This window comes from Mustelus asterias, chromosome 4 (genome assembly GCF_964213995.1).
Source record: "Mustelus asterias chromosome 4, sMusAst1.hap1.1, whole genome shotgun sequence".
In the NCBI taxonomy this organism is placed as follows: domain Eukaryota; kingdom Metazoa; phylum Chordata; class Chondrichthyes; order Carcharhiniformes; family Triakidae; genus Mustelus; species Mustelus asterias.
In genome coordinates this window covers 141,410,585-141,437,216 of record NC_135804.1, presented here as the reverse complement: position 1 = coordinate 141,437,216, position 26,632 = coordinate 141,410,585, and the positions used below count along the sequence as shown (strand labels likewise).

At 44.5% G+C, this 26,632-nt stretch overlaps 1 protein-coding gene across 1 annotated transcript in view; it reads right to left on the bottom strand.

The window, feature by feature from the left end:
- The window catches only part of ophn1 (oligophrenin 1), a 198,813-nt gene that overhangs the window by 116,338 nt on the left and 55,843 nt on the right, over positions 1–26,632 (bottom strand). The window contains exons 2-4 of the mRNA XM_078211848.1: positions 20,280–20,375; positions 7,888–7,949; positions 4,987–5,058 (exon numbers count right to left, since the gene is read on the bottom strand). Coding sequence (XP_078067974.1) covers positions 4,987–5,058; positions 7,888–7,949; positions 20,280–20,375 — 230 coding nt within the window. The remainder of the gene's footprint in view (positions 1–4,986; positions 5,059–7,887; positions 7,950–20,279; positions 20,376–26,632) is intronic.

Sequence of the window (26,632 nt, the reverse complement as noted above, 5' to 3'; positions counted from 1 at the left end):
AGTTACAAAGCCAATGCTAAAGTAAAATAAAGTTTATTAGTCACAAGTAAGGCTTACACTGACATTGCAATGAGGTTACTGTGAAATTCCCCTAGTCGCCACAGTCCGGTGCCTGTTTGGGTCAACACACCGAACCAGCCGCCTTTCAGAATGTGGGAGAAAGCAGGAGCATCCGGAGGAAACCCACGCAGACACGGGGAGAACGTGCAAACTCCACACAATGACCCAAGCCGGGAATCGAACCTGTGTCCCTGTGAAGCATGATGTGGAGATGCCGGCATTGGACTGGAGTAAACACAGTAAGAAGTCTAACCACACCAGGTTAAAGTCCAACAGGTTTATTTGGTGGCTTTTGCTACCAAATAAACCTGTTGGACTTTAACCTGGTGTTGTTGGACTTCTCCCTGTGAAGCAGCAGTGCTAGCCACTGTGCCACCATGACGCAGAGTGGACTGGGCAAGACCTTAATCCATCTCCTCGCTTACTCCAAGAACTAATTCAAATTGAATCCAAATCATGGAATCATTGTCCCAGCAAGAGAGACATACAAGATCCAAGCTGACAAGAAAAGGCAGTGCACCTGATCCCGGGCTTGATCTTAGCCAAGAAAATGCTGATAATTGGCTTCAGAATTACTGGGCCAAGGAGGGCGGGACGGCTGATGGGGGATGATGGACTCCTGCCAGAGGCTTTTGCTCCTGCTCATTGTCCACTTATCCGTGCTGGAAAATGATTATATGCATGAACCAGATGACCATAGGAATGGGCTCAAATGTGTCAAATAGCCCAGTGACGCACAATGCACAGACTCGAGCATCAAAACGGGGTAGATTTTTTAATCAGACCCAAAAGTGGCCAAGACCCTCAGAACCATCCTGGTGCCCTCAAAACAGGCTGGAAAGTAAAGGGGAGTCAGTATTTGTGATTCATCGATGAAGCAATAGCCCTAGGCACCATTGTAACAGCTAATTTAACCATCTGTCCTCCCAGATGGCATGACGGAGTGTCGAGAACAATTCAGCAGAATCTGCTAAGGCCTACCCTCTCAGGGTAACACCCAACATTTTGGTTCACAACCAATTCAAGTGGTCACACCCTGAACTTACTTCAAATAATTAAAAAAGGCAGTTCAATAAAATTACATTTCTCAAAATATTTGAAACTTAATACCAAAACAAATACAAAGTAACAACAGAAAATTTGAACATTTAGCAAAAGTTACCAGTCACGAGGTCTGATAGGATAAGAGCCATTACCTCTCTAATCGCTGAATCGTGTCTGAATTATTTGTGTATTAAAAGCAGGCTGCAGCAGGTAGATTGGTCTTCCTATTTCAGATTTGAAGCTGTTTTTTGGTTGAGTGATTGGGAAGCAATTGCACTCGAATTATGCCGGCTCCTTGGACAGAGTTAGGAAAAACAAACCAGGTTTCAAGCAAGAGCAGGAGAGAAGGTGGCAGCGCCGACTCAACATTGAATTTAGGTCCATCACAGGCATTTGCAATCATTAGACAGTCTACACACAGCGAGAGAGAATTCAGCTGCACTGTTTGTATGATCTGCCATGATGGGATGGATTCTTGCCAGAAATGTGCATAATGGAGACCCTGAAACAGGACTCAAGAGAATCGAAATCATCTGCACCATTAACTTCAAGCAGTCCAAAGAACACTCGTACTGATTCTTCTCCACCTCCGCAAAAAAACACCAGTCCTGCTGAGAACATGGTCGTTAGGAGTTCATCCCTCCAACTAAGCCCAGAGCCTTGGGTTTCATCCATATGTGCGCTAGTTCTTTTGAACAAACAGCCTTCAATAAAACAGTATGTTGTATTTGAATAGATAAACAATATATTAATAAAATATATTACCCAAAAACTATCCAATTACATGGCTTGAACACTGACAGAAGAATGGCACGGTGGCACAGTAATTAGCACTGCTGCCGCACAGCGCCAGGGATTTGGGTTCGATTCCCAGCTTCAGGTGACTGTCTGGGTGGAGTTTGCACGTTCTCCCCGTGTCTGCCTGGGTTTCCTCCGGGTATTCCGGTTTCCTCCACAGTCCAAAGATGTGCAGGTTAGGTTGATTGGCCGTGCTAAATTGCCCGTTAGTGCCAGGGGATTAGCAGGGTAAACGTGTGGGGTTACGGGGATAGGGTTTGGGTGGGATTATGGTCAGTACAGACTCGACGGGCCGAATGGTCTCCTTCTCTATTGTAGAGATTCTATGATTATATATGGGCAAGGATCAAAATTGACCCTTCTTGTGGTCAGTGTTACAACAGGAAACTCTTTACCGCTCTTAGCCATTTCAATCAATAGGATGTCTCCATCCCTTGTCTTTTAGGAGCATAATGGAAGATTAGTTGCTGTGGTGGTGGTGAAGGGCAGTGAACCCTCAACATTGCACACACACATAAGAACATAAGAAATAGGAGCAGGAGTAGGCCATCTAGCCCCTCGAGCCTGCCCCGCCATTCAATAAGATCATGGCTGATCTGACGTGGATCAGTACCACTTACCCGCCTGATCCCCATAACCCTTAATTCCCTTACCGCTCAGGAATCCATCCATAAGACCATAAGACCATAAGACATAGGAGCGGAAGTAAGGCCATTCGGCCCATCGAGTCCACTCCACCATTCAATCATGGTTGATTTCAACTCCATTTACCCGCTCTCTCCCCATAGCCCTTAATTCCTCGAGAAATCAAGAATTTATCAATTTCTGTCTTGAAGACGCTCAACGTCTCGGCCTCCACAGCCCTCTGTGGCAATGAATTCCACAGACCCACCACTCTCTGGCTGAAGAAATTTCTCCTCATCTCTGTTCTAAAGTGACTCCCTTTTATTCTAAGGCTGTGCCCCCGCGTCCTAGTCTCCCCTGTTAATGGAAACAACTTCCCTACGTCCATCCTATCTAAGCCGTTCATTATCTTGTAAGTTTCTATCAGATCTCCCCTCAACCTCCTAAACTCCAATGAATATAATCCCACGATCCTCAGACGTTCATCGTATGTCAGGCCTACCATTCCTGGGATCATCCGTGTGAATCTCCGCTGGACCCGCTCCAGTGCCAGTATGTCCTTCCTGAGGTGTGGGGCCCAAAATTGCTCACAGTACTCCAAATGGGGCCTAACCAGTGCTTTATAAAGCCTCAGAAGTACATCCCTGCTTTTGTATTCCAAGCCTCTTGAGATAAATGACAACATTACATTTGCTTTCCTAATTACGGACTCAACCTGCAAGTTTACCTTTAGAGAATCCTGGACTAGGACTCCCAAGTCCCTTTGCACTTTAGCATTATGAATTTTGTCACCGTTTAGAAAATAGTCCATGCCTCTATTCTTTTTTCCAAAGTGTACGACCTCGCACTTGCCCACGTTGAATTTCATCAGCCACTTCTTGGACCACTCTCCTAAACTGTCTAAATCTTTCTGCAGCCTCCCCACCTCCTCAATACTACCTGCCCCTCCACCTATCTTTGTATCATCGGCAAACTTGGCCAGAATGCTCCCAGTCCCGTCATCTAGATCGTTAATATATAAAGAGAACAGCTGTGGCCCCAACACTGAACCCTGCGGGACACCACTTGTCACCGGTTGCCATTCTGAGAAAGAACCTTTTATCCCAACTCTCTGCCTTCTGTCTGACAGCCAATCGTCAATCCATGTTAGTACCTTGCCTCGAATACCATGGGCCCTTATTTTACTCAGCAGTCTCCCGTGAGGCACCTTGTCAAAGGCCTTTTGGAAGTCAAGATAGATAACATCCATTGGCTCTCCTTGGTCTAACCTATTTGTTATCTCTTCAAAGAACTCTAACAGGTTTGTCAGGCACGACCTCCCCTTACTAAATCCATGCTGACTTGTCTTAATCCGACCCTGCACTTCCAAGAATTTAGAAATCTCATCCTTAACGATGGATTCTAGAATTTTGCCAACAACTGAGGTTAGGCTAATTGGCCTATAATTTTCCATCTTTTTTCTTGTTCCCTTCTTGAACAGTGGGGTTACAACAGCGATTTTCCAATCCTCTGGGACTTTCCCTGACTCCAGTGACTTTTGAAAGATCATAACTAACGCCTCCACTATTTCTTCAGCTATAAACATATTCAGCGAGGTAGCCTCCACCACCTCAGTGGGCAGAGAATTCCAGAGATTCACCACCCTCTGGGAGAAGAAGTTCCTCCTCAACTCTGTCTTAAACCGACCCCCCTTTATTTTGAGGCTGTGTCCTCTAGTTTTAACTTCCTTACTAAGTGGAAAGAATCTCTCCGCCTCCACCCTATCCAGCCCCCGCATTATCTTATAAGTCTCCATAAGATCCCCCCTCATCCTTCTAAACTCCAACGAGTACAAACCCAATCTCCTCAGCCTCTCCTCATAATCCAAACCCCTCATCTCCGGTATCAACCTGGTGAACCTTCTCTGCACTCCCTCCAATGCCAATATATCCTTCCTCATATAAGGGGACCAATACTGCACACAGTATTCCAGCTGTATTCCACACACCACACATGAAACAAAAGAGTTACTTGCAAAATCATCCCAACATACAAAAGCCACTTGGAATTCACATGTGCACTGATCCAGGACTTCAGATCTCCAAATGGAACAACGCCATTACTGGCCCACACCACCTCACCTGGCTATGAGCTACAGGGTAGCTGCCAACCCATTTAATGACAATAGCAGCGGCAACCGAACAGAGCAACTTACTCAAGCCAGTGAAGTTGCAAAGGAAAGGGAGGGAGAAGACAAAACGTTTAGTGCATTGGAAAGTTGTGCAGACAGCAATATTTACGACGGGATATTTAAGGAAGAGATAGGTAGATTTTGAATCACTAAAGGCACCAAGGAGTATGGGGAGAGAATGGGTTCGAGATTGAGGATCAGCCATGATCACATTGAATGGTGGAGTAGGCCCGATGGGCCGAAAGGCCTACTCTTGCTCCTTTTCGAACAAAACATTTTGAGACGCTTACCTTAGCAACTCCGATATGGTCTTTCTTAAAAGTCTCCAAGGGCTTAATTAGCATGTTGCTGGAATTTTGAATCTGTAACAAAGGCAAGTGGTAAATTAATTCAGAGTTCACAATCTGAGTCCTAGCCTCAAGGTCAGGATAAACTGAAAGAGACAAATGGCCATCCCAACTTATTGATCCAATCTCTGCTTGGAAGAGGATATTAAAAAAAAATCAACACATCAGGATTGAGAAAAACCGGCTAAATCTTTGAGATCAGAAAAGGGGAATAATGCTCGGGGGAAAATTACATTTTGTGAAAGGAAAGTTAGCACAAGTTAATGTGTTTGAACTACAATTTGTCCATGCCGCCCCTTTTTTTAAACCCCCAAGCTAGTCCCAGTTGCCTGCATTTGGTCCATATCCCTCTATACCCACCTTACCCAACTATCTAAACGCTTTTTAAAAGACAAAAATTGTACCCGCCTCTACTACTGCCTCTGGCAGCTTGTAGTTGTCGCTAGTTGTAGCTTCCTTGTTTATTTCACATTACCTGCATTCATTCTTCTCTATCATGAACAGTGAAGACTTACGCCGGGATTTTACAGACCTGCCCCCGTTGGCTTGCCCCCCACCCCCCCCCCCCCCCCCCCCCCGCAGCGGACGTGGCGAGCCATTCAGATCTCTGCTGACTTGGGTCGGACCAGACTTCCCGCCAGTGGGAAGGGCCAGAAAATCCTGCCCTACTTTCATCTCATTTTTCTGACCCAGCGCCTGCCTGATGGACCCTCAATTCTCCGGCAAGTTGATATGTTAATGAAAGAGGCCTCAAGAAGAAACTTGTTCATTCCAACAGCGCTTCCTGTGGTTCTGCAACCTTACCCCAGGGCAGAAACAACACAAAACAATTGTCGGCTGAACGTAAAGCCATATCTGGCTGGTGGAGATCTTTTCCCCCGAGAAACAAGATACTGTCCAGCACCACGCAGGGGGACTATAGAAACACACATCGGGTGGGATTTTCCAGCCTCGCTCATCCCAAAACCAGAAAATCCCACCCGGGGTTACTGGACCTTTCCATGGTCCGCCCCTTGCCTGCTGCATCGATTCCCGTGGCGGGCAGGACGGTAAAATTCATCGACTTTATTAGAAACTGAGGTTTCAAAAACAATCAAGTGTGGAGCACAGACAGACAGCACCATGAAATGTGGGGAACAGGAGTGTCACATTTGGCCTTTTCAGTCTGCTCCACTGTTCAGTAAGAAGTCTCACAACACCAGATTAAAGTCCAATAGGTTTATCTGGTATCACGAGCTTTTGGAGCACTGCTCCTTCATCAGGTGACTCACCTAACAAGAATTCTGACGACCAGCAGATGCTGTTCGAAGCCCCATTGCTGCAAATTCTGGTCCTGTACATTTCAATGATCTCACAACCAACCAAATTTGGTAACACAGAACCTGAACATTGCTGAAGAGAGAGAGCCATGTTGTCAAAGCTTTTCATCTTGCACTCATCAGGACAAGCGCGCAAATGCCAAATTTCAAACAATCATAACAATTCATACCACAGGAAAACAGGATGTTGATTGTTGGCTGAGATGTTGCCATGGAGACAGCAACAGGGATCTCATGCCCCCAATGTATCCAGGTAAGTCCAAAACAGGTGCAAGGCTTGAACATATTCATTTTGTTTACAGATAATTGGTTCCTGTGGAAATGTATGTCACTTCCAGCAAGAATAAATGTGCCACGCTATGGACTTGACTGCTTATCTTCAGTCGGTTGCGAATGTAGCTATTGCCGCACTCAGGATTGTTCAGCAAGTGCTGCCCAATCGTGGAATCGCATTGAATAGTAAACGTTTTCTTTTGGGTTTTGCAAGCATGAGACACGGTTCCCCATTGTTTTCTCTGTGGTTACGCCTTGGCCAGAGTCACCTTGCCAACCAGTCAGCATCCTTTTCTCTTGGAGCATAAATTGTTCTGATTGTTTGAAATATGGCATTCTTGAATTTGTCCTGATGAGTACAAGGTGCAGAGCTTCAGCAACATGTCTCTCTCTTCAGCAACATACAGGCTAAGTGGGCAGGATTTTCCAGCCCTTCCTGCCGGCGGGATCATTTGGTCCCGCCAATGGAGACTCCCTGCTGCGGATTCCCCAGCGACAAAGAGTGTAAACAATGGGAAGCCTTGTTGACAGTGGCGGGGCTGGAAGATTGCCATGTATTTTTTTTAATGAAATAGTGTAAATAGACCAAGCCAATCATTTCTTTCCATTTACACTAAGCTTGGAGAAAACTTTCTTATTTACAAATTACTGCCAATCTACAGAACACACTTTCTCAGCAACGGAAATTGATTGATGAATTGATGGGGAGGCAATGACCTAGTGATATTATCGCTGGACTATTAATCCAGAAACTCAGCTAATGTTCTGGAGACCCAGGTTCGAATCTCACCACGGCAGATGGTGGAATTTGAATTCAATTTTTTTTAAAAATCTGGAATTAAAAATCTACCGATGGCCATGAAACCATTGTCGATGGTCGGAAAAACCCATCTGGCTCACTAACGTCCTTTAAGGAAGGAAATCTGCCGTTCTTACCTGGTCTGGCTTACATGTGACTCCAGAGCCACAGCAATGTGGTTGACTCTCAACTGCCCTCAGACAACTAGGGATGGACAATAAATGCTGGCCAGCCAGTGACGCCCATGTCCCAGGAATGAATAAAAAAGAACTAACCTCAGAATCTGCCCATGGGCATTAATGTGTAACAGAGTAGTATTCCCTGATTGGCAGTTTAAATGATCCCAGTAACAGTCACTGTCGCACGAACATTGAGAAGGGAATCAATGGGCCAATTTAGACAACCTTCAACAGGCCGCATCTTTGCGGGTACGGCTCGAAATAAACCACTTACCATCATCATCCTTTCATCTTCCACTTCCTGCAATAACCCTGCAAACTCCTTGAAAGATTCCGCTGAAAGAGACAAGGAAATTAAGAGTGAGCGTCAGTGCCTGTGTCCAGAGCAGGTGTTTAAATAGGACAGCTGTCCCTCATTTAGCATTCCTAAACCATTCCTAAAACACAACATCTTAAACAAAAATCATTTTCCAATATGAATTCAGGTAATAAAGTTGGATTATGTTCCTGACTTGTAATTGGTATGTTAAAAATTGATTGGCTCCCTTAAACCTAACTGGTGAAAATAATTCTCTGACCATCTCTGAAAAACTAAACTTAATAACGTACAACACTAAATCTTTCAACTTACCTCCACTCGACACCTCTCCAGCCCGCTAGAGGGTTACTCTTACTTGCCACCACTCTCCCCAATCCTCCTCTCACCGACCCCCCCACTCACCGCCTCCCTCCCCAACCCCGCCTCACTTGCGGCCTCCTTCCCCAAGACCCCCCCACTCACTGCCTCATTCACCAACACTTGCACTCTGAGTCTTCCGACTCGCCACCTCCCTCCATGAACCTTTTCAACTCTCCCCCCAACTCCCCGCTCGTCACCTCTCGAGAACAGCAACCCACCTCCTGTTCCTCCTTCACTGAATCCCTCTTCCTGACCTTCGCTGAGCAAGGGCTTGATGGAGGGGCAACAGGAAGGAGGAAGGGAGGAAACAAGGGAGAGAGAGGGACTGAAAGTGGGAGAGATGGTAAGTCATGATGGTCAGTGAGTGGGAGGGTCGGAGAAGGAGGAAGCGAGTCTGGAGGGTCAGTGAGTGGGTGGGTTGGGGAGGGAGATGGTGAACATCACTATGTTTTTAAAAAATGAATGAGCATCCTCAGTAACTGCTAAACCAAAAGGGTGACAACACCATTGGGGAGAGTGCCGAGATTACCAACTGTGCCAAAACAAAAACGCGCTGTTCGAATGGGCTTGAAATTGGGAATACCTGTAATACATTACAGAGTTAATTCATGTCTGCCAACATGGTTCATTAGGCATGCTCCCCAATAGCGTGGTCACCTTTTCTTTAATGCAGTTACTGAAGACGCTCATTCTTTTTTAAAAATCGCACTTGATTAACTTAATGTAATAGAAAATGGAGCTTGACAATCACAGGAAAGACCTCAAGGTGATGGAAATAATTAGAGATCACAACAGCTCAATTTCTAAACCAAAATATAAAAGGTGGAGATGAGTTCAAATTACATATTTAACATGGGAATTTCATTGCAATCAGTTTGGGAGTTTTCTTTCATTTAAATCAGGCAGATATGAACAGTCCTGAGAGGGAAGGAGGGAGGGAAGGGAAACAGGCATTCCAGCAACCCCTGCTGCTAAATGTAAAGTTGGATCAGGGTAAATCCAGTATTACTGGACACGACAGGGGAGGCAGAACTCATTTAAAATCAGCTAAATAGACTTTTGCATCTCTGACAATATTACCAAAAACAGAACAAGGCACTAATTTCCCTTGCAAACATTTTTGAATGTCTTTGTCACAATTCTTTGACTGGAAGATCAGAGGTCAGGTAGGGAGGGAGAGCCTCAGGTAGGGAGGGCGAGCCTCAGTTAGGGAGGGAGCGAGTCTGGAGGGTCAGTGAGTGGGGGGTCAGGTAGGGAGGACGAGGGTCGGGTAGGGAGGGCGAGGTGAGTCTGGAGGGTCAGCAGCAGTGGTTGTCCCTGGATTCGAGGTTGGCATCTACTCAGGTTCGAGAGTTTCTGCCACAGGTCCTTCACGTGGCTGGTCAGGCAGAGTTTTGATGCACTTTCAATCTTTGGGGCAGGATGTCCCATGGGAGTGCAGCATGTGCACCAATCGCAGTTCCTTCTTCAGCATGCACTGTTCTAGTAAATGATTGTGAGCAATGTTATACAACGCATCATCGTTTCGTGTGAGTGCAAGTCTGTGTTCCTGGGACGGAGGGGTCCTGTCAAATATCCTATTCCTTGCTCAGAACGACTCTCTGTCCACTTACCCCCAGCTTTGTTGCACCATTCTCACATTGCCCGTCTCATCAATTCCCCCGCATCTGCAATTGATCTTTCTGATAATCTGCATTGTTCCTTTCCTCCTCAGTTTCAATTTGATCCAATACTCGAAATAATACTTTTTAGTGTATACTAATACATGTGACAGTAATAACTCAAACCAGATCAAATCAAATCACATCATGCACACGTTGGAGTCTGAGAATGGATTAGCTGATGGTCCCCAGGGCTCTCTCGGGTTACAGAGTAGATTTAAAATCTGACATTGTACCCTTCCTAGATAGAAAACAGCCAAATTGAACATCTCAAAGATGCACCCAAAGCTGCCTCGTCATCAATATTGTGTTGATTATAATGGATCAAGGACATATTTTGATGGCATGGTGTTCCCTACATCAGAGTTGCATTGATTAGGTTGGAGGCAGAAGGAGCCTGCAATACCCTCCTGGAGAGAGCTAGGTAAATGATGGCATAGTGATACCTCTAGTGATTAGTAAAAGTCAGCGTATGAGTACGAAAGGAATACAGATGCTCACCCTCCCCATTCTCTACAGAAAGGAACAAAACCAACATTTCAGTCAAAAAAAATCTGATGAAAAGAGAGACAGGTTGCTGAAGTTTTTCATATTGCACTCATCAGGACAAAGGCAAGAATGCCAAATTTCAAACAATCTCAGTAATCTATACTACAGGAGAAAAGGGCATTAATTGGATGGCAAGTCAACTCTGATTGATCATGGTGTTGTCATGGGGAAAGCAAAGGGGAACTATAGGCTCCCCATGCTCCGAGATAATTTTTTGAAGTTGCAAGGCTTGAACACGTTCTTTTTGTTTTCAGAAAATGGGTATCAGAAGAAAAAAAAAGTTCCTTAATTTAAACATTTGACATGTCAAGGTGAGTGTCAGCCTCAGCTCAATGACAGATCCCTCACCCAAATGGGAAGATTATGGGTTCAAGCCCCACCCCAGGACAGGAGCACAAAATATAGGCCAACATTCCAATGCACCAATGAGAGAGTGCCGCACTGTCATAGATGCAGTTTCCAAATAAGACGTTAAACTGAGGCCTCCATCAGCCCACTCTGGAAAATGTAGAAAATTCCATGGCATTATTCCAAAGAGGAGCAAGAGAGTTATCCTAATGATCTGCCCAATATATAGTCACTCAACCAACCTTACTGAAAAGCAGATTGCCACTCCATCGAAGGTTAGGCCCAATCACAGCTGGATAACCATTCTGCTGCTATTTACTTGCTGAAGTGAAGCTGCATTTCCAACTTGGGCTGGGTGGGAACAGTGCAGAGCAGCAAGTTCACAAGTCCTCCAGTCAAATTCCCAGGACATCTTTGGGGTACCCCCTCCCCGGGTATAACACACTGGAGATCAGACTCCATGGGCCATTAACATATTGTTGTTCATGAGAACTTGCCCTGTGTAAACTGGCCCCCACATATCTTACATTATAATGGAGGCTACACTACAACACCTACTGAAGCAATCTTTTGAAAAGAGAGTGTAGTGATGTGCCAAGGTCATGAACGGCAGTATGCGAGCTTCTCTTTGCCTCAAATTTCTCAGAACACCACCAATACAGAGGCTAAACTTGATGAACCAAAAAGTAGTACTTTGCTGATGGAATGCCAGGATCTGAAAAAATTTGGAGAGAAAGTGAAGCACATGTATTTAGTGCAGCAACTCTGGAGGTCCTAGGAAAGAATAATAGAAGATGGTGCGTCGTGTCACATTAACTCTTTAACCACCCATCCCTTTTCAATAGGGATACTTCTAGCCTCAGGGCCTGTCATGAATTCTTTATCCAGCTGCAGGTAGACCATAGACCATAAGACATAGGAGCAGAATTAGGCCACTTGGCCCATCGAGTCTGCTCGAGTACAACAATCATTGTGTTTGATTCAACCATGGTGGTGTGCCACTGGTCACACTTGTGTTTTGCCGTAGATCTGTAAAGAGCCCAGTATTTTGCATGGGAAACTTGATCCTAATATTTGCTGCATGGGAAATTTGATCCTGATATTTGCAGTCTGCAGAGACAAGACTCCAGCAGACAAGGGTCAAATTATGGTGGTTTCTCAAATTTGAAGCAGAATTTAATCAGTGACCTACACCCAAGAAAGATCAAACATCAGCTTGCTAGACCGCACACCATCTCGTACTTGAAGAAGGAATGAGAAGAGATCAATAAACCAGTTTGGAAGCAGAAGCTAACTCTTTCCAAAGTCTCATTTCCTCATTCTTGGTCTTGCATAGAGAGTCGAAAAACAACAACTGGAAGTTTTACTGAAGGAAGTTGTCAGCAGATTTCAGATTAAGGAAGCATTGAAGACAAAAACATGCACTGCCGGATCTGAACTCCAACAAATATAATCCTAACTGACTCATGCACCAGTCCTGCCATCCCAGGAATCAGTCTGGTAAACCTTTTCTGTACTCCCTCTATAAGAACATCCTTCTTCACATAAGGTGACCAAAATTGCACACAATATTCCAAGTGTGGCCTCACTAAGGCCCTGTATAATTGCAACAAGACATCCCTGCTCCTGTACTCGGATCCTCTCGTTATGAAAGCTAACACATCATTTGCCTTCTTTACTGCCTGCTGCACCTGCATGCCTACCTTCAGCGACTGGTGTACGAGGACACTCAGGTCTCAATGCACATTCCCCTCTCCTAATTTATAGCCAGATAGTAATCGGTCTTCCTGTTTTTGAAACCAAAGTGGATAACCTCACATTTATCCACATTATACTGCATCTGTTATGCATTTGCCCATTCACTCAGCCTGTCCAAATTACTCTAAAGCATCTCTGCATCCTCCTCACAGCTCACCCTCCCACCCAACTTTGTGTCGTCTGCAAATTGGGAGATATTACATTTAGTAATTTAAATTATATATTGCGAATTGCTGGAATCCTAGCACTGATCCCCATGGTGTCCCACTAGTCACTGCCTGCAATTCGGAAAAATACCTGTTTATTCCTACTCTTTGTTTCCTGTCTGCTAGCCAGTTTTCTATCAATCTAAATACACTACCCCTCCAATTCCATATGCTTTAATTTTACACGCTAATCTCTTACGTGGGACTTTGACGAAAGCCTTCTGAAAGTGCAAATAAACCACATCCACTGGTTCCCCCTCATTAACTCTATTAGTTACATCCTCGAAGAATTCCAGTACATTTGTCAAGCATGATTTCCCTTTCATAAATCAATGCTGACTCTGTCCAATCCTGTCACTGTTTTCCAAGCATTCTGCAATTAAATTGATTCTAAAATTTTAGCCACTTCTGACGTCAGGCTTACTGGTCTATAATTCCCTGTTTTCTCTCTAACTCCCTTCTCAAGTAATGGGGTTACGTTAGCTACCCTGCGATCTGGAGGAACTGTCCCAGAGTCGATAGAATCTTGGAAGATGACCACCAATGCATCCACCATTTCCAGGGCCACTTCCTTAAGTATTCTGGGATGTAGATTATCAGGCCCTGGGGATTTATCAGCCTTCAATCTAATCAATTTCATCAACACCATTTTCCAACTAATATTGATTTTCTTCTGTTCCTCCTTCTCACTAAACCCTGGGTTTCCCAACATTTGGCAACTCATGTATGTCTTCCTTCATGAAGGTAGAATCAAAGTATATATTTGGTTAATCAGCCATTCTTTGTTCCTTGTTATAAATTCCCCTCTTTCTGACTGCAAGGGACCTACATTTGTCTTTACCAATCATCTGTTCTTCAGATATCTATTAAAGCTTTTTACAGTTAGTTTTTATATTCCCCTCAAGATTACTCTCGTACTCTATTTCCCCTTCTTAATAAATCGATTGGCCCTCCTTCTAAACTGCTCCCAAACCCTAGGTCTGTTATTTGACCACGACAGTGGCGATGAGAGCAGGTCAAACCAGCCTCCCATCCATTGACTCTGTCTACACTTCCCGCTGCCTCGGCAAAGCAGCCAGCATAATTAAGGACCCCACGCACCCCGGACATTCTCTCTTCCACCTTCTTCCGTCGGGAAAGATACAAAAGTCTGAGGTCACGAACCAACCGACTCAAGAACAGCTTCTTCCCTGCTACTGTCAGACTTTTGAACGGACTTATCTCGCATTAAGTTGATCTTTCTCTACATCCTAGCTATGACTGTAACACGACATTCTGCACTCTCTCGTTTTCTTCTCTATGAATGGTATGTTTTGTCTGTATAGCATGCAAGAAACAATACTTTTCACTGTATACTAATACACATGACAATAATAAATCAAATCAAAGTCAGAGGCTAGGAATACTGCGGTGAGTAACTCACCTTCTGACTCCCCAAAGCCTAGCCATCATCTACAAGGCACAAGTCAGGTGTGTGATGAAATACTCCCCATTTGCCTGGATGGGTGCAGCTCCAACACTACTCAAGAATCTTGACACCATCCAGGACAAAGCAGCCCCGCTTGATTGGCACCACATCTATAAACATTCAATCCCTCCACCACCGACGCACAGTAGCAGCAGTGTGTACTGTCTACAAGATCCACTACAGCAATTCACCAAAGATCCTTAGACAGCACCTTCCAAACCCACAACCATTTCCATCTAGAAGGACAAAGGCAGCAGATATTTGGGAAACACCACCACCTGCAAGTTCCCCATCAGGCCACTCACCATCCTGACTTGGAAATATATCGCCGTTCCTTCACAATCACCGGGTCAAAATCCTGGAATTCCCTCCCTAATGGCATGGTGGGTCAACCCATAACACATGGACTGCAGCGATTCAAGAAGGCAGCTCACCACCACCTTCTCAAGGGCAACAAATGCTGGCCAGCCAGCAACGCCCATGTCCCACAAATAAATTTTCAAAAACCTATCATAATTCCCCTGTTCTTGTTTAAATAATGCCATGGGGTCTTTTACATCTAATTTAGTGCACCTGGGTTTAATGTTTCGGTCAGAAGACAGCAACTCTTGGTCACTTCACACAATATATACTTTGTCAATTCAGTGTCCATAACTTTTTGCTTACACCTGCGAGATAGCTTTTGGAACTTATTTTCGACGTTGAAGGCACCGTGTGAATACAAGTCATTGTTCTTCTTATTAAACTGTGTGCGTTTGTTTTCTTGGGCACTCACCCACCATCTCCAAACAGGGAACAGATTATGAATCTACTTCCCAAGCCAAGCTCAGTCAATCTTCAGAGGGAGAAAATTACAACTTCATCAAACCACGCCAAGCCAATTGTTACTACCATCATTTGACAGATACTTTGCGTAGGCGTGGTGGTGAGAATGAGTCACGGTGCGACCTTGCCGTTGGTTATTATTTGTTCAAATGTCATTAATTTACAATCGTCTGCAGAAACAAAATAATCTAAGGAGGGTGCAAAACCTCTCTCAAGAATGCTGATGCACATGGTTTTGGACATCTTCACTATCTTGCAACACGGCTCAATGTTAGAAAACAGCGCTGGCCAGCTGTCAGGAATAATATGTTGCTTGCAAAAACTTTGTAATATAAATATTGAATGCTCAAGGTCTCCACTGATTACAAAGAAACACATGTTTAAAACAGCTTGGAGAGGGGAGGAAAATACATGTTATGCCAAAGAGGACCAGAGCAGACTAGTTGCTTTCCCTTCAGGCAAAGAAAACAGGCGGATCAGGTGGAGTACAAGCAGGAAAATTATAGATACAAGAGAAAACAGACTGGCATTTCAGAATTCCATAAACATTAGCAGACAATGCAATGGAGGATAGCAGGCCAGAGTTGAATAATATAAATGAGGCAGTCATGTGAAAATTTTGGAAGTTGAATTGGAGGGAGGGCCAGAAAATGTCTCATTTAGAAACTTTACCCATGAACTTGGGTGATATCAATGAAAAGGCTATTCCTTCTTTAATCACGCAACCTAATGAGTGAGTAGGTCGACAGGAAGAGAGCAAAACAGTGGAACTTATTTTGGATGGCTCCAGGAAAGAGTTGACAAATGTGTAATGGGCCAAGTGGTCACATTCTGTGCTTTATACCTTCATGATTCCTTACACTTCCCACTGCCTCGGAAAAGCAGCCAGCATAATCAAGGACCCCACGCACGCCGGACATGCTCTCTTGCACCTTCTTCCATTGGGAAAAAAGATACAAAAGTCTGAGGTCATGTACCAACCGTCTCAAGAACAGCTTCTTCCCTGCTGCCATCGGACCTTTGAATGGGCCTACCTTATATTAAGTTGATCTTTCACCACACCCTAGCTCTGACTGTAGTGCTACATCCTTCCTTTTCCTTCTCTATGAACGGTATGCTTTGTCTATACAGTGCACAGGAAACAATACTTTTCACTGTATGCTAATACATGTGACAATAATAAATCAAATATCAAATCTTTTTTACACTAATTATCAATAACCACTTTCTCCTCAAAGAAAATAACATTTGAGTGACTGAAGTATCAATAATAAAATCCAAAATATTTACTTTATTCCATCTATTTTGGTAGACTTAGACCAACATCACTTATAATAGCTGCAGTTCTTGATCACAATGTGAAATCATAGCGCCATAGTTATTACGGCAAAGAAGGTCATTTGGCCAACCAATTGTCAATTGTCACTCGACAATCACCAGGCAGGAGTGTTCCCTTCCTGACAAGGAACACTTCAGCAGTCAAGAGCATTCGGCCTCTGATCTTCGCGTAAGCGTTCTCCAAGGCGGCCTTCACGACACACGGCAACGCAGAATCGCCGAGCAAAAACTGATAGCCAAGTTCCGCATACATGAGGACGGCCTCAACCGGGATCTTGGGTTCATGTCACACTATCTGTAACCTCCACAACTTGCCTGGGTTTGCAAAATCTCACTAACTGTCCTGGCTTGAGACAATTTACACCTCTTTAATCTGTGCTTAACCCTCTCTCCATTCACATTGTCTGCACCTGCAAAGACTTGATTACCTGTTAAGACTTGCATTCCAACCATTATCTTGTAATTGAGTTTGTGTCTATACATGCCCTGTTTGTGAACCCAACTCTTCACTCACCTGATGAAGGAGCAGTGCTCCGAAAGCTCATGCTACCAAATAAACCTGTTGGACTTTAACCTGGTGTGGCGACAAATGCATAAATAGGATGGGAATAGAGGGATATGGTCCCCGGAAGGGGGAGGGACTTTAGTTCAGTCGGGCAGCATGGTCGGTGCAGGCTTGGAGGGCTGAAGGGCCTGTTCCTGTGCTGTAATTTTCTTTGTTCTATTAAATCACGCTCCTATTTAATAATTACAACACTTAAACATGGTACAGTGGAGTCGTAAGATTCAAACCCTGTTTGCCAAAGCCTATTTGGATAAATCCTGCTTGTTTTCTATCCTTTTTTGGGATGTAGGCGATAATCCTTTACTTGGTTTCATTTATCTGTAATCAAATCAAAATTCTGAACAGTGCTCCGAGACTTAGGCACAACTCATTGTTAAAAACCACCTTCCATGAAAAAGAAACACCCCAGTCAGTTTTTTAAAAAAAGACAACAAATGCATAAAAGTCAAAATCCAAGTTAACAAGAGCCTGCTCTTAACAATGCTGCCATTCATTGCATTTAATCAACACTGGTTATAGGGATCATTTACAGACTTTGTTAAATCATCAATATAAATATGAACGTATCTCACAACAACTTGCATTTATATTTTTTTTATCCATTAGTGAGACATGGGTATCGCTAGCCAGGCAGGCATTTGTTGCCCATCTCTAATTGTCCTTGAAATGAGTTCAGAGGGCATTTAAGAGTCACCACATTGCGGTGGCACGTGTAGCCCAGACCAGGTAAGGATGGCAGATTTCCTTCCCTAAAGGATGTTAATAAACCAGATGGGTTTTCACAACAATCAACAATAGTTTCCTGATCATCATCAGACATTTAATTCCAGTTTTTATTTAATTCAAATTTCCCCATCTGCTGTGGTGGGATTCGAACCCAGGTCCCCAAAGCATTACCCTAGATCTCTGGATTACTAGTCCAGTGACAATACCACTACTCCATATAGTATAGCACCTTTAAATGCAGCACTTCAGGAATCATGGCTTCTACAAATCATAAGTCATGCGTGGGTTTCCTCCGGGTGCTCCGGTTTCCCCCCACAGTCCAGAGATGTGCTGGTTAGGTGCATTGAAGGGCAATTTAGCATGGCCAGTGTCTGGGGGATTAGGAAGTTAAATACATTGGGTTACGGGGATAGGGCCTGGGTGGGATACTTGTCAGTGCAGACTCAAAGGGCTGAATGGCCTCCCTCTGTACTATAGGGATTCTATGGTTAGGATTTCAGGTTTAGTCCCTTGTCTGTATAGAATCAGCAAAATGAGGAGCAATGCAGCAACTTTAAGTAATTGAACCGTGAAACAACTTATAACAGGGTTCGAGCTGTCTGGAGACTCTTGCAGGAAAGTAAATAACCGCTGATATAAAAAAGGAATGGGATCAAATTTGATGTGATCCATGACTAACCATAACAGCATAACTAGAAGCAGGAGTAGACAATATGGCCCCTCGAGCCAGCTCTGTCATTCAACAAGATTGTGGTGGATCATATTGCATTGGTTGGATTGCTGGGTCAGATGACTTTCGGTTGAGAAAACACAGGCTGAGTGCATGTTACTCGGGAGTGATCTCAACTGAACTCCTGAAGGCTGGAAGATTAGTGAGATTTGGATCATCCCAACCACACTGCACCCCAACAATGGTTGTGACTCTGGGAGGAAAATGGAAGGGAGTGCACGGAAAGATCTAGGTAAAGAGTGGGTTAGCGAGGAATGTGGGAAGATCACAAACATGGGTACAATAACACCATTAACTTGATTTAATAATCACAAAGCAAACTTAATTCCTTCCTCAATGTTCCTTTTCACCAGCAATGGTTGAGGGGCAATGGGTCATGCCACCAGCACCCAGGTTTCTGACAGCGTTCTTTACCCTTACACAAAATATCATAGGATCATAGAAACCCTACAGTGCAGAAAGAGGCCATTCGACCCATCGAATCTGCACCGACCACAATCCCACCCAGGCCTTACCCCCTTATCCCTACATATTTACCTGCTAATCCCTCCAACCTACGCATCTCAGGACACTAAGGGGCAATTTTAGCATGGCCAATCAACCTAACCCGCACATCTTTGGACTGTGGGAGGAAACTGGAGCACCCGAAGGAAACCCACGCAGACACAAGGAGAATGTGCAAACTCCACACAGACAGTGACCCAAGCCGGGAATCGAACCCAGGTCCCTGGAGCTGTGAAGCAGCAGTGCTAACCACTGTGCTATCGTGCCGCCCCCATATCAATGGTTTCAGAAAAAAAAATCAATGAATGTTCAATTTCAAAAACGTTCTCTTCTTTAAATCCAATCTTGTTACCACTCAGTGTCCGGGTCCAGACTTACTGATTTCCCTCTTTTCATCCAGGAGGTGACAGGACCAACAGACTAAATTCATTTCCTTTTCAATTAGACTTGATTACTTCATTTGTTGTTCTGAGAGGAAGGAGAGACGCTGGAAGCACAGCAAAGAACTCCAGTGTCCACCAACCTGCACTATACACAACAGCCCTGCCCCACTCATCAGGTTCACTAATGTCCTTTAGGGAAGGAAATCTGCCATCCTTACCCGGTCTGGCCTACATGCGACTCCAGAGCCACAGCAATGTGATCAATTCTTAAATTATAGGTGGCACAGTGGTTAGCACTGCTGCTCTCACACCAAGGACCTGGGTTAAATTCCGGCCTGGGTGCCTATGTGGCGTTTGCACGTTCTCCCAGTGGGTTTCCTCCGGGTGCTCCGGTTTCCTCCCACACTCCAAAAATGTGCAGGTTAGCTTGACTGGTCATGCTAAATTGCCCCAAGTTGTGTAGATTTGGGGTGGGGGGGGGGGCGGTTAAGTGGGGTAAATATGTGGGGTTACAGGGATAGGGTCTGGGTAAGATGCTCTGCTGGGGAATCCATACAAGTTCGATGAGCTGTGTGGCCTGCTTCTGCACTGTAGGGATTCTATGATTCTATTATGACTGCCCTCTGAAATGGCCCAGCAAACTACTGTGTTCAAGGGCAACTAGGGATGGGAAATAATTGCTGAACTTGCCAGTGACACCCACATCCCACGAAAGAATAAAAAACTCTTTTGATCCAGTTAGCCAGGCTCAACAACTCTGCCCTGCTGTGACATCCCAATTGTCCAGCCAAAAGCATTTTGCTGAAAAACATTCAACTGAACTCTAAATTGTTGGAACATCATTTGTAATTGGGATCAACCTCTTCCCTTCCTCCAATATACCCTGCAGTTAATTGAAAAGACGCAACAAGGCTTCAGTTCCTTACCGATGTTAATCTCATCATCAGTCAACGTATCTCCAATAAATTCAAACTGAAATACATTCAGGCTCTGTGAAAACTTCACCACAGCAGAGGAGTAATCTGCAACACAAAAAAATATGTAAACGTCAATGGTTTTCAAAGAAAATAACAGCACTCCCAACACTCCATCTCCTGCAACACTTATACATTGATTTGATTTATTATTGTCACATGTATTGGGATACAGCAAAAAGTATTGCTTCCTGCACGCTGTATAAAGCATACCGTTCATACAGTACATAGGGGAGAAGGAAAGGAGAGGGTGCAGAACACATTACAGTCATAGCTAGGATGTAGAGAAAGATCAACTTAATATATGGTAGGTCCATGCAAAAGTCTGATGGCAGCAGTGAAGAAGCTGTTCTTGAGTCAGTTGGTACGTAATCTCAGACTTTTGTATCTTTTACCCAACAGAAGAAGGTGGAAGGGAGAATGTCCGGGGCGCATGGGGTCCTTGATTATACTGGTTGCTTTTCCAAGACAGCGGGAAGTTTAGACAGAGTCAATGGATGGGAGGCTGGTTTGCGTGATGAACTGGGCTACGCTCACAACACTTTGTAGTTCCTTGCAATCTTGGTCAGAGCAGGAGCCACACCAAACTGTGATATATCCAGAAAGAATGCTTTCTGGCAACAGTCTAATATGCGACAGGAGTGCAAAGCAATCTCTTTAATTAATGATATGTCCAGCAATTACAGGTCAGTCAGTTTAACCTCAGTGGTGGGAAAGCTTTCGGAAACAATAATTTTGGAAAATAATTAACAGTCACTTGGGCAAATGCAGATGAAGTAAAGCCATCACTGAAAAACGTAAGATCCTAAGGGACAGGGTAGGTACGGGGCAAAGGGCTTCAATTTTGGCAGGGACTTGAATCAAAGGACACAGGTTAAGAATAAAAGAATAACAACCATTTAAGACAGAAGTGAGGAGATTTCCTTCTCTCAGAGACATTAGCATATGGAATCTGTTCCCCTGAATGTAGTAGGGGCTGCATCATTGAATTGATTCAAGGCAGAGTCTTGATAAACAAGGAAGTCAAGGCAAGGTGGAACTGAGAATAAAACCAGAAGATCCATCACCTTATTGATTGGCAGAGACTCAAAGGGTTGAATGACCTACTCCTGTTCCTATGTCCTGTGTTTTTATCACATGTTGAAGCTTTCCCTCCTTGCTGAGGCCATTCGCTGTGTACATGCCATGCAACTCACCCAACTTTAACAATACAATGGTGCATTGTCTTACTTCCTGTGTTCAATCCTCAAGCAAGATTACAAAATCCATCACTAATGTATACAATTAGATACCAGCATCTTAATGCGTAGTTCCCATTTTACCTCTGTTTTTCGACACTGGGCCCTTGCTCATGAAACTGTACAAGGATTCTCACTGCAGTTTTGCAAACTCATGCCAAAAATGAGAAAGTTTGAAGATTTGAGAGAAAGGGAAGGATTTTGAATTGAAATGTATGAATACCACTGGAGAGAGTGAGGATGAAGGAGGGGGAGATTGATGAAGATCCATCAAACTGGGATAGGTTGCTTGGCTTGTCAATTTCCTACATTGGAATATTCAGGCAAAGCAGTGAGCCAATGAGAAGGTGGACAGTCAGACTAACTAAGAACACTTGAAAATTTTCACAACATGTAAACACTCTCAAAAAGCCAAGTCGCTATTAACAATATTATGATTACAAACAAGCAACAACTTGATCTGGGTTCAAATCTACTCTACACTCAGAATTAAGTTATTCCCTCCTAATTTTTCTTCCTTCTCTCAGAGGCAGTAATGTTTACGAGGGTTGGATTCATGGAACCTGTCCATATTGGTTAAGGGATTGTGAACACGTTGGGATTGGAAAAGTACACAAGGACTGAAGTCTCAGAAACAAAGAATGGCCATGAGATCAAGCAGGAATGTTGCTTTTTTTTTTCAGTTCAGTGTCTGGTGAATGGTAACCCCCCCCCCCGCCAGGATCTTGATAGTGGGGGGGCTTCGGCAATGGTAATGCCATTGAATGTCAAGGGGCAACGGTTAGATTCTCTCGTGTTGATGGTCATTGTTTGGCACTTGTGTGACACGAATGTTACTTGTCCTGTCAGCCCAAATACAGATCACTCTTCTGCCATTAACTGTAGGAGCCTCAATCTTCAGACGTTTTTTAATTTTATGTCTGTCAAAATACCTTCTTAAAAATCAATTCTATTGGCTACATCTCTATACCTTGTCCACTAAAAACCTACTTTATCAACAGACTGCAAGACAGACGTTAAAGACATCAAGAAAGACAGAAGTGAGGAGATTTCCTCAAGGTAGCACAGTGGTTAGCACTGCTGCCTCACAGCGCCACGTTCAATTCTGGCCTCGGGTCACTGTGCAAACTCCACACAGACATCCTCCCCGTGTCTGCGTGGGTTTCCTCCGGGTGCTCTGGTTTCCTCCCACAGTCCAAAGATGTGTGGGTTAGGTGGCCATGCTAAATTGCCCCTAGTGTCAGGAGGATTAGCAGGATAAATATGTGGGGTTATGGGAATAGGGCCTGGGTGAGATTGTGGTCGGTGCAGATTCGATGGGCTGAATGGCCTCCTTCCATAGAGATTCTATGATTCTATACCTTGTCCACTAAAAACGTACTTTATCAGCAGACTGCAAGACAGACATTAAATACAACAAGGTGATAACTGCACACTTTTTTTTAATCTTAAAGTTGTGTATTGACATTGACAAAAACATAGCCAGCATAACAATTTGTTGAAGTGATGCTTTTTATGGCATCTATATGGGTAGTAAATGCAAAAACAATGTCATTTTCACACAAATTAAAATGAGCGACTGGAACCATAGCTGGGCACGTCAATTCTGAGGCAGTGAGTGCTACTTTGCCCAGAGTATTACACTTTAGGGGACATTAAACCACAACCCATTCAGCCTGTTTTGCAGGTTTGGGTGCATATTATAGCTGCCGTGGCACTGTGTGAAGAATAGGGAGATTTCTGTGCTCGAAGCCAACATTCCTTCCTCAAACACAACCACCAAATAAATATTAACTTCTCAGTTATGTTTGCATTACCAAGATGCCACGTATGATTCCTTACACAACAGTTAATACACCTCAAAATAATTTACTGCGCATGAACTGCTTCGGGAATTTGTTAGAGATGAGAAAGATTATATAAATTGAATCTATTTCCCCCACCATCATCAGAGGAGTGGAGGGATACTGGTTGGAATTTAACCAAAGACAATGCCCATGAGCCTGAACAGAAAAGCTGGTAGCGAGCCTGTCACGCCCTGGCTGGGAGGTCCCAAGCTGGTTGTATGGCCATTGGCCCATTAATCAGCTCAGGCCGAGACTTCCACCTAAATCTCGAGAAGGACCCACTTCCAAAACCTGCCAACAAAGCGCTAGGAACTCTGTAGCCCAATTAGCGCCACCCGGAACGGTGGTCACTGCTGGAACCGCAACCAGTCCCCAATTACGATCAATGCTGGATGCAGATGACAAAATGGAGTGCAGGGGAGGGGTGGGAAGGCATTTCATCAGCACCAGTCTAGCAGGCCGCAGTGAGGTTGATGCTCTCTGGCTGCCATCAGGAGGATAGGGGGAGGGCAAAAAGTAGGAAGTGGAGGATACTGTGGGGGTGGGTGCCATCAGTTGGACACAGAGCTCCCCAACAGGAGGGCTCCCACACCTCCACCCCCAGAAACAAGCAACCAGGCACTCACCATGCATTTTGGGGCCCCTGTCACTGGCAAAATACCAAGTGGTGGGAGGGGCTCCTTAAATGGCCACTTAAGAGCCTCAATTTGTCCAAGGATGGGCAAGACAACCAAAAACTCCCCTTGTTGCTGGCAAAATGCCAACTCAAGCGCCAGGCAACAGGCACATCACCCACCATATCACCCAATTTTAATCACCCTACCCTCTCTCACCTGGAAGCCTGCTCCCGGGACTAAGAGGGACATTCCATTCCAGCCACCAAATCGAAGGATTGCTGAGGAAAAGTGATGGATTCGTGGTCACATTTATGTTCTATTTTCTCAAATGTGAAGACCTTCCTCAGTGATTTTTCAACTCTGAAACTGATGAATGTGAGCTGCTCTACAGGTACAAGAATCGTTGAATATTTTCAGGACAAAGTAAAGGCCATTCTGCCCACTAAGTCAATCCCTATTTGGTTGGTCGATGCACCTGTTCATCATGATCCTCATGAGATCATTTCACCATCTGCTTCAGCACTTTTCCCATCAGAGAATTAGATATCCTCTGTTGGGGACAAAGATCAGATTATGGACAGACCTAAATATCTCGAACATAAAGTTTTCATCTGGATTTCACCACTGACATTTCCATCCTTATTACTCTGAAAAGATGAGCAAAAATTAAAAACAATGACATTTCCATATAAAGATGCTACATAATGTGGCCTGTTACAGAATTGCTTGGCCATGGGTGGAACTGATTAATCATTATGGACTTCTCCCAATACACACCAGTTCCGGGGAGAGTGTAAAGTGCTGGCATTTTACCAAGGCTTTATTTTTGGTTATTTCCGTTTTTCAGGCACATACACAAACTTCAGCCAAAAGGTTAGATGTATGAACTATTCCTAGATGGTGTGCAAGATAGGCAATGTCGATGATTAATGTGCCTACTTTTCCTCACTCTCTTCCCTTAGTGATAACAATTGGGAACTCCACTGTACCAGTGGAATGGAAGCAGATGTGTGTGCGTGTGTGCGTGTGTGCGTATGTGTGTGTGTGTGTGTGTATGTGTGTGTGTGTGTGTGTGTGTGTGTGTATGTGTGTGTGCGTGCGTGTGTATATAGAATATAGAGGTGTGAACCCACGATAATGCAGCACATTATTGTGCCATGACACACAACCAATGTTCTCTCCTGTGATCCCAGAAAACCACACTGTGGGGTTAACTAGCCGTCAGGCAGAAAAGGGTACGCTTTGGGTAGTGCATATTAGGTAAATATTGACACCGAATCCAAGAGAATATCCAGCATTAAAACGAAAAATTAAAATCTTATAATTGTTGTCCAACGAGTCTACACTCGGAAAGCAGCTGCAAAGAAAGTACAGGAGGAGATCAGCAATGATTCCCCAACCGACTCTCCCCCTCCATGAGAAACTAGCCAGTCCTTTCTCCGCTTAGTATCGCAAATCAATGGAGGTGCAACAATCCAATGTCTGTAAAAGATCACCACCAAACATTTGTTACAGATCAGACCCTAGGACAAGACATAGGAGAGATGAGGGTGCACGACTAAAGAAAACAGAGATGGGAATCAGTCTCAGGAATTCGACAAGTACAAGCAGAACTGAATACCAGCAAAGTTGAGGGATAAGACAGCTGTAATTAGTGACAGGTAGGCTACCATTCCGTTCCTTCCTAGAATTAGATAAATGCTGATCTTGCGTCGAAGTGCAAGTGCACGTTCTGAATCCCTACAGCTTGACGGAGTGCGGGAGTGCGGGAGCGCGCGCACACACACACACACACACACACAGTCATATTGGTTTCAACTTCAGAAAGCTTGTTATGAGAGGTTGGGAGAGATTCTTTGTAATGTCAGCATTATCTGGAGAAAAACTGCCTCTACTGTTAAATCTTTTAAAACCCATTATCCCAATTGGATTGTTAAATCACAAGTACATTCCATTCAGGTTTTGAGGGTATTTGCCCAGCGACTCTGTACTATCCCCCACAGGAATACACTGGAGGTACAGAATACGGGCGACACGGTAGCGCAGTGGTTAGCACTGCTGCTTCACAGCTCCAGGGTCCCGGGTTCGATTCCCGGCTCGGGTCACTGTCTGTGTGGAGTTTGCACATTCTCCTAGTGTCTGCGTGGGTTTCCTCCGGGTGCTCCGGTTTCCTCCCACAGTCCAAAGATGTGCGGGTTAGGTTGATTGGCCAGGTTAAAAATTGCCCCTTAGAATCCTGGGATGTGTAGGTTAGAGGGATTAGCGGGTAAATATGTGGGGGTATGGCCTGGGTGGGATTGTGGTCGGTGCAGACTCGATGGGCCGAATGGCCTCCTTCTGCACTGTAGGGTTTCTATGATTTCTATGAGAATACTTGACTCCCCTACAAGCCCATCACAGCTGAACAACGCAGGTACTATCGAGAGCAGGAGACCAAAGGGATAATTGTTGAGTGGACCATAAGAGTTACTAAAGTAGAGGTTCAGGTTTCCGGATGGGTCTGGGTTCCTCCCTACCTTATGCCCCACAGACAGTCCCCTGCCTCATGTTGCACCCTACATAACCGCGCCATACAGAGAGCTTGCACTTAGAGGAGGAACTGC